This window comes from Lactuca serriola, chromosome 5, assembly GCF_051521515.1.
Source record: "Lactuca serriola cultivar US96UC23 chromosome 5, Lser_US96UC23_V15, whole genome shotgun sequence".
Taxonomy (NCBI): Eukaryota; Viridiplantae; Streptophyta; class Magnoliopsida; order Asterales; family Asteraceae; genus Lactuca; species Lactuca serriola.
This window is the reverse complement of record NC_136412.1, coordinates 153,233,566-153,243,423: the sequence shown is the minus strand read 5'-3', so window position 1 is coordinate 153,243,423 and position 9,858 is coordinate 153,233,566. Positions and strand designations below refer to the sequence as shown.

Below are 9,858 nucleotides of genomic sequence, written 5' to 3'. Positions count from 1 at the left end.
TATCTTTTGTATTATCAGGTTTTTTTTTTCTTTACATTGAAAAATCTGCGAATAACAAGAAATTTAAAAGTGTTTGTAATAAGAAAAAATAAAGTATAATGTTATAGTAAAAATGAAAATGCATTATCATTTTTTGCTATTGGTTCGTTACATCTTAAACATGTAATTGTTATTTGCGGAGTTTTGTATCGAAAAGTAAATGATTACAATTAGTTTTTTAGTTTTAGATTAAAATAGCTCTTTAATTTGATATTATAGACTTCTTCAGTTTGTTTTGGCAGTAAAGAATTAAATCATTTTAAGTCGATAAAAACATTCTAAATCTGTATTAGATTTAAGAATGAATTTAATATAATATACGAGTTTTTACATCATCAAAAGTCCTGTACATGTTTTCTAATAAATCGGTCCATTTTTATTTTTATTTTTTAAATTTACGTTAGTTATGGTATAAATAGCCACGTGAGTAAAATGATTGTTTCTCCATAGAGACATCACAAAATTAGCCACGTGAGTAAATGATTTATAAAAAATCAAACACACATTTTGAAAATTCATAGACCGCCTATTTTGTAGGGTCCAAATTTCGAAATTGCCGACAGTCGCAATTAAATTACTTTTTGAGCATTGTTTTATTTTCCTTGGTTTTGTCTTTAACATTACCAAATTACGCCTATAAGATAACACGGGTGGATTCAAGTAATTTTTGAATAGAGGAAAAAAAAAAAAAAAACTTCATGGCAGTAAAATATTTTTGAAGAGTCAAAGATATATTATTTTTAAAAAGTAAAAATATTTTATTTTTGAAAAAAAGTAGTTTTTAATTAATTAATTTTTTTAAAAAAGTCAAAGTATTTTATTTTTGAAGAAAAAAGTTTTTAATTATTATTATTATTATTATTATTTATTTTTGTGGGGGAAGCTACCCCACTGCCTACTGTGAAGGTCTATTCCTAAGACCGGACGGAATGGGGTGAGAGAAAGGTGAGGGAAGCTTCCCTCCCCTCTTGAACACCACTCCGTGGGTGAGGGAAAACAATGTGGGAAAAGAGGTGGGGGAGGGGGTGCCGCACTCTCTCTCCTCTTCTCATTGGCCAGATAGATATATATATATATATATATATATATATATATATATATATATATATATATATATATATATATATATATATTTATTTATTTATTTATTTATTTTTATCTTTTTTAATATTTATAAAATTATATATCTACTATAAAAATATAAAAAATATATCAAAATTCATGGTTTTTAATTCTCTACAAAATGAATATAATATATGTATGAAATATATTAAAAAAAAAGTGAGGAGGGCTTCCCACCCATTCCTTGGCTTTTTGGTGAGGGAAAGAAAAGTGAGGGAAAGAGGGGTATGACCCACCAAAAATGAGGAAAGAGTCCCTCCCACATCCTCCGGCCTAAAAATAGGTGGAAGTTTCTTTGTTTTTCACCCAACCTCAATCAAATTAATATAATCTTATTTCTAATTTTTTTTTCTTGTTGGCTTAAAAGTGTGATTTAGATTATCTAAGCATGTCAACAAGGGTAAATGAGTTGCAATCACTTTTAATATGAAAAATATAATTATTGTTGTGAAGACGATAATGCCATTTGTCAATCCTAAAACTTATTTCCTAATATAAGTCCATGTCATAAGGTCATAAGGATTTTATTATGGAGGAGAATTTCCACTAAAGAGGCCGGAGAGAATGATGCTAAGTTTACCACAGTCCACGTCAATACAATATCAGCTTTATTACACTGCATCAAAAACTTGCTATTTACATGACATGAGTTGTCACATTTGCCATGCTATTTTTTTAAATTAATTTATATTAAAAATAATCAGTTTAACCAAATTAATTTAAAACTAAAATTTTATTAAACTTCAACGAAAATTACAACAAACACAAAAATAGAACTTAAAAACATGAAAATTAAAATTACAAAACCTTGATAGACCTAAATGACATATTCATCGGAAAATTGACCGTCTAAATCATCGACCGGTTCCACGTTAAGATCAATGTGGTTGACGGTCAAAATATGTTTCGTCAAGTCCCTATGAAGAACATGATGCGTGTCAACATCATGGATTATTGCCCTCCTCGCCAAGTACTCTTCGCTCCCAACCTCAAAAGCTTGTGTCGGTGGGATGATCTCGTTTTCTTTATACTTACATATTGCATTTCCTTCGTTTCTGAGAATCATATTATGCAATATGATACAAATATATTTCACCTCACTCATTTTCTTCTCATCCAAATAAGGTGCGAGATATTTGAGAATATGCCAACATTTTTTTAGAGCACAAAACACTCGTTCAACATCCTTTCCCGCATTCTCTTGAGCTCTCTTAAACTTCAACATTTTGCGATCATTTGGACCAGATAGTGACTTCACAAAACAAGCACGCTCCGGATAGATCCCGTCCACAAGATAATACCCATTCATATACGACGTTCTAGACACTTGAAAGGAAGAATTTGGTGCAGTCCCGTTATACATGTCGTCAAGTAACGAAGACATGTTAAGAACATCAATGTCATTGAGGGAACCGGTAGAACCAAAGAAGCCATGCCATATCCACAAATCCTGTGAGGCCACCACTTCAAATATGATGGTTGGATAACTATGATCGCCTTGGGTGTATTGGCCTTTATAGGCAATCGAACAACTGCCCCATTCCCAGTGGAGGAAATCTAGGATTCCTAACATTCCACGGAAGGTTTGCACATTTGAATGATGAGTATACAACTGTTGGACGTCACAACAAGTAGGTTTGCGCATATATCGTGGACCATATAATCTCATGAAATACTTACAAAATTTGTGAAGGCTTTGTCGTGCAGGACGCCCGGACATCCTAAGATTCTCATCTAATGCATCGGGGGAAGTGGCATACGCTAATTGACGAAGTGCAACATTACTTTTTTTTTTTTTTTTTTTTTTTTTTTTTTTTTTTTGTAAATGAGTAAAATCAACTATACCTCTAGCATCTGAACGTTGTTGAAAATATGGACATGCTGCTGTGACATCGTTGACGATACGTAAAAACAATGTTTTATGCATACAGAACCATCGACGAAAATAATATCCTTGAAACGTAGCGTTTTTGGCAAAGTAATCATGTATGATTCGTTCATTAGCCGCTTCACGATATCTTTATATGTACCTTCTTTTTTTTCCGACACACATTATCTGCATTTTGTTTTCGTAGTTCTTCGATCTTCTGTTCAACCTCTTGAATGACCTATATGGCCATTTCAAGCAATGCATCAAACATGCCTGATGAAGACGATGAAGATGATATTTTTAGAGAGAATGTTTGAGAAGTAGAAGATGGTTTTGATTTGGTAAACGATAAAGTAGATTGTATTTATAGGATGTTTTTTTTTTATTTTTTTAATAATAATAAAAATAAAATTTAATTCAAATATAGCCAATGCCCCTTCCCATTGGTTCACATTTACTCGGTCAAACTCGACATCTTTCTACCAAATTGCCTATCCGAGCTTGGCATGCCGAGACCTCGGCCCGATGTTCACTGAGATAGCTGAATGGGTTGCCGATCCCACTTCCACCAGCCTGATACCTCGTATATGTTGCTTCTATGTGGAGTTTAAAGAATTCAACTAAAGACACATAAAAAATGCAAGGAAATTATTGTATATAGAGATAATATTAGTGAAGATATCTAAAAAAGAATAAATGAAATACAAACACAAAAGAAATTAAAGTTAAAGAAAATTGGATATCCGATCCTAATATGTACACTTCTCAATTACTTCAGCACTTCCACCATTTTGGAATAACAACCTCTAGGAGGCCTTTGTTTTCTGACGCGTCGTTCAATTGTGAGTGCCTCTTCGGTTGGTTGTGGTTAACATGGGTATTTAATGGCTGACGTTTGATCTTTCAGCTGCATCAAACCAGATTTCTTTTTGCATGTATGAATGAGGTATATTGGAGTTCTCATATTCACATGGATTTTGCGTATACATGGGAACAATGTTCCTTTTCACTTGGAGGTGATTAGAAATTTTGCCCTATCTTTAATCATAATGCTGTTGTTTTCGTCATCAAATTCCACTTGATGACCAACACATCACAATTGTCTTATTTGTCAGTATACTATATCTTTTGATGGTCTCGTTTGAGTCATTACCAAAGTTGTGTATCCATCATTTGTGAGGAGTAGACGCTATTGATAAGCCATTCTGTGTCATGACTCTCCTCACATATTTCCTAAAAAATCACAAAGTTAGTTTTGGCACCCAAACTTGTTTGGGCGAATGATTTCAACATGAAATAATTTCATAGTAGTTTTAGTTAATGGAATAATAGTAACATGTTTCCTCTAACCCTCGTACGCCCCGCGTACATCTTGTACGCCCAGCGTACTAGGCTTCGCATTCCTAATCAGTCCTCGAACTACGCTCAGCGTAATCCATACTACGCCTCACGTACCCTCCTCCGTAGCAGTACGCCCTGCATACTCCCTATGTACGCCCCGCATACTAAGGTTTCCCCCTCAAACCCTACACATTCCGAAGGCCATAATTTCTTCGATACACATCCGATTCCGACGATCCATATATCCATGAGAAGGTAACGAGAAGCTCCATGCTTTAATCAACTCATACCCACTTTACCATATCCCAAACAATCATCCATTTCCAAAGAAGCCTAAGCTAAAAATTATCGAAACACCCTTTAACTCCAAAATAGAAACCGAATACCTGGATCATCTAATATACATCATCCACCTCCAAATGAGCCTAAAACTAACTTCTTCAAGGATCCTAAGCCTGCTGATATCCAATCCTTGATCACCACCCCTAAATGGAAATGATCTAAATCAGGGTGTTACATCCCCCCTGTTTCTCTCTCTCTCTCTCTCTTTCTCTCTCTCTCTCTCTCTTTCTCAAAACCATAAATAGGAAAGAATGTAGGGTGGGTGGGGTGGGGGGAGTTTTCTTGCAAATTTCCCTCTTACATACTCCATGCTTCTTACTCCATACCTTTGATGTAACAACCCAAATTTTATAACATAAAATCTAAGGGAATTATTAGAGTTTTATCTATAAATGTGGAATTCTACTCTTATTAAAAAAATTTAAATCCCAGGCCAAATCAAAAGTTTACAATAACATTCTACTACATAAAAGAACAACTACGAAATACAACTAAATGCTCTAGTCTAGGTCATTGTGCTCCTATCTGTTGGATTAGGTGTCTAAGCCCATAACTATAATTGGTATGTACTTGACCCGAGAGTAGCATGGTCGATTTGGGCTGCCTTCACCAGAGCAATTTGATAGGATGAACTTTTGAGAAGAAGTTATTTGTGATTTATTAATATATTATAAGTTTTAATACATTAAAATGAAATGATATTATTTGATTAGTATTGATCGAGAATTAATTTGGACTTAATTTAGTGATAAAAAGAGACTAATTAAATATACGAGACAGATTAAGTAAATCAATGATTCTTATAGTGTAGGCCAATGATCCATGGTTATTTAGGATGGGCTAAACCAATATGGATAGTCCATGTAGGTTTAACACATGGAGCCTAAGTAATATGAAGGGTCATGTGAATTAGGGTTTGCATGGATGTAACACTAGACTTTGCCACACTACAAAAGGAACCCATAGTCACCAAAATCGGCCCCATGCATTCTAAGAAGAGTGATAAACGATTTTGTGTGCTAAGTAGCCTCTCTCTCAAGTCCTCTTTTGTTCATGGCGTTTGTGAACCATTTAAGGCATCACATTTGAGGTGCTAAGTTCTTAAAGGCCAAAACTACAAGCTACAACAAAGAGGTAATTCTATAACTCACTTTTATGTTATTTATGTCAATTGTATGCTAGTTGTAGGCTTTATGCTTTGGAAACAATATTGCATGTATAATTAGAGAAAACATAGATCCAAAGCATTTAGGGTTGTATGTTCACCATAGGATGTTGTAGTATACAAAACCCAACACTATGTTCTCCTCTTGTACCACGACTGTTACCAGAACCTACAAAGCATAAAAATCTCCGCTGCATCAGACAAACATGTTCGGTGAGTTATATTCTTATCTATTTTCATGTTTCATGTACTCTTTCTTTCTTATCTCTTCCTTTTCTTACTCTGCAATATAATCTCTTTCTCTAATAGCATACACTGCTACTCTTTCTTCTTTCATCTATCTCTTCTACTCTTCTCTAATCTTTACTTTCTACTCTTTCTCATCTCATCTATCACTTTCTCTGTCACCTACTATTTTTCTCATACTTTTTTCTTAGCCTATTTTCATACTCTATCTCTTCTTTCTCTCTCTCTCTCTCTCATAATCTTCTTCTTTCTACATCTCTTTTCTTTCTCACACTCTGTCTGTTTTGCTCATACTTTATGCATGCTCTTCTCATAATTTTACTCTGCTCTTGATATATCTCTTATTCTTAACATGCTTGTCTCATACTCTTCTTACTCTTTGTATTTCTATTCTCAACTCTAATGCCTCAACATTCCGTTCTCATCTAGACCCAACAATCCCATCTCATACTCTAATCTCATCTATCTTCTAAGGGATACAACATCCCATTACATTGCTAGGTAAACTCACTCGAACTTAGTCTCCTCTCTTATGATCCCACGTGTATCCTTAACCATTCTTCTTCCCTTTAATCGTCTCATGGATTCCTCACTCTTAATCCTTCATGGATTACATCTAAGATCTTAAAAGAACTCTCTTGTCTTATTACACTGATGGAACCTTTATCTACCTCTTATCTAACCATACACCTTCGTATTACCGCATGAATCATCTATCTATGTTCTCTAAGGAACCATCATCTCATTCCCGAATGAATCATACTCTTGTCCCCAAAGGAACTTCTATCTCATTCTTGTAGGAATCATACTCTTGTCCCCAAAGGAACCTCTATCTCATTCCCGAAGGAACCTTACTCTTGTCCCCAAAGGAAACTCTATCTCCAAAGGAATCATACTCTTGTCCCCGAAGGAACCTCTATCTCATTCCTGAAGGAATCATACTCTTGTCCCCGAAGGAACCTCCATCTCATTCCCGAAGGAATCATCTTTCTACACTTCTCTATCTCTATTATGTGACTCATCATGTAATACTTCTCCCATGGACAATCCATCTCTTTATCTCATTAGATGATATTCTACTACAAATCTAGTACTTAACTCATTAAGTACTTAATATAATCTTCTTCTCTTATCTCATTGGTATTCTACACAATACCATTCTCATCTAACCATAGACACACTTTCATACATGAGATTATGATACATATAATCCCATTATTTTCTCATCTATATCGCATAGGTATTATACTTAATACCCATAACATCTACACATACATACACACTGTAGGTATACATATATGCTCTGGTACATGTTTCTAAATGTATACCTCATGCATACTCTAAATATACATACATGGTCTGAAACATGTTCTTACATGTATATCCATCATCTATCTTCGTTTAACCAATTGAGGGCATTTACATAGTGCCTCAAGATTCAACACATACACACACACACATATATATATATACATACATACACACATAATCTATATATATATATATATATATATATATATATATATATAGAGAGAGAGAGAGAGAGAGAGAGAGAGAGATAGAGTGATATAAATCATCTTGGCTCCATTCTTCAACCGATACATCTTGATCCATATTCTTTTCTCTTAGGCCTATTGATACACTGTTAGGGCCAGGATCCTCAAAGCATTCAGGATCCTCAAGCCTCATCAGATATTCACGATCCTCAACTATCTCAGGATCCTGACTATTACCGTTATTATTATTTACTAACATTTATAACAGTTATATTTCGTTCTTAACTAACACATGTGCAAAAATAGTCAAGAGAAGACTTATTCTCAATAGAGTTTCGTCTCAACTATGCTAAAGACCCGAAATAACAAGTCAATTAACGTTCACGAAGACTGGTCATAGAGGATCCTAAGAATATCAGACATTTTGTTAGCTAGTTTAGACTATAAATTGACACATGTATCTCAAACATGACACACACTATTGACACTTAGCTTACACTACGAACTTGTTCTTATTGAAACACTCTCTATAATTATCATTTTATATTAATAAAATCATCAGGGAAGGTGATCATTATTACCTCCTATGGTTTTGTGTCATAGATCCTAGCATGGATTAAGGGCTTTCCTTGTAAACAATCGTGTCGTTCTCTTTACCTTTTTCTATTGCACAATTTGAACATCACAACCTCTCATTTAACTTGGTTGATTTATACTTGTGTAATTTTTGACCAAAACATACACATACACAAGTTTCTTAATACTTTTCTTAGCCTATTAAGAGCATAATGGCTCTTATGGTCAAAATGACCACTTAATGGATCATAATTATATCTTCTCAATTTGTACTCTCATTGGATTGATTCCACCATGGAAATCAATTTTTAAGCTTGATTAAAGCATCTAAACACTCTTATCTACATCATAATCAAGCTATAGGTTGATTAATTCAACCAATCTACACAAACTAACAATTTCCATAAAATAGAGAAAACATTAACTTAATGGAGAGAAGATGAAAATCCTTGTTAATCTCCATATCTAGCTTTTCTTGCCTCCACAACACTAAAATTGCTAGCATTTAACTCTCAATCGATTTGGGGGGTTTTGGTTAAAAAATGAGGCTCTAAAAGGTTAGAAACTGTCTTTAAATCCTTGGGACCGTGCTGCGGTCATCTATTTACTGCGTCGTGGTGCACGTAAGTTGGCTGCGGTCAGCTTTTTGCTGTGCCACGATGCCTTTCCACAACAACATCCTAGTTTGGCCAACGTGTCATGGTGCCCATTCACTACGCCGTGGTGCAAAGTATGTTGCCTTTCTCTTAGTACGAAAACATATTCGTTTGAATTCTTTTCATCACACACCGCGCCGTGGTGAGCTATTTACCGTGCCACGGTGACTGGAGATCAAAAAAGTACATTGCTGTTTCCATTCATAGCTTTTGGGACAACTTTTCATCCAACTTCTAATGCACATAACTTCTTCACTCTATACCTGTTTTCTATGATCTTTATATCCACACGAAGGTGAGAACATACTCTAAAACTTTATGAAGTCATTTCTCACTAACTTGTTACAGGTCTTAATCTATTAAGTCACCAACTTGGCCCAAAAGCATAAAAATACCCCCTTTTCCCTTTTGGCGAAAATTCATCTTCTCATGCATTCTTTCTCTTAAACTTACTCATAAAACCTCATATTAGTGAATTAAACTCATCATGACCATTTTCCTGAAGTCACAAATTCATAAACTTTTTAAATTTTCATAACTGACCATTTTGCCATTTTGGTCAATAGTTGACTAAAAGTTCGGGTTCATACATTTGACTTGTTTAAGGGTATGGTGATGTGTTTTATCTATCCACTAGTTTTTTATTTATAAAATCATATCAAATCTCAACTAGTCTTAAACATAAATAGGCAATGTACCTAGTCATGAAGTAATATAGTTTAAGGTAAGAAAGGGTGTCGAAATAAGGGAATGGGATGGTTTAGATCAAATATATCAAAAGTTAATTAAATTAATAACAGTAAAGTAAAATGGGTTTTTTGTTGTTTAAAATATCTAAGTTGTTTTAACTATCAATTAATCAAATAAAACTAAAAAAGTAGATGAAAACAACAGATAAAAAAAATACTTCTACTAGAATATGAATCCCCCAAGTTTCTATGCTTGATTTATTAGAAATGCAATGGATTAATGAGTTGATTACCAATTTGTAATATGACTATTTAT

General features: G+C 34.1%; 1 protein-coding gene across 1 annotated transcript; it reads right to left on the bottom strand.

The window, feature by feature from the left end:
* Positions 1 to 1,978: 1,978 nt before the first annotated feature.
* On the bottom strand, positions 1,979 to 2,806 carry LOC145049890 (uncharacterized). Its single transcript, XM_078998232.1, has one exon. It carries the CDS (start codon positions 2,804 to 2,806, stop codon positions 1,979 to 1,981), a length of 828 nt encoding a protein of 275 aa, XP_078854358.1.
* Between the last annotated feature and the right edge of the window lie 7,052 nt (positions 2,807 to 9,858).

Coding starts and splice junctions, on each gene's coding strand:
- LOC145049890 (XM_078998232.1), bottom strand. CDS start 2,806: ATGCGCAAACCTACTTGTTGTGACGTCCAACAGTTGTATACTCATCAT.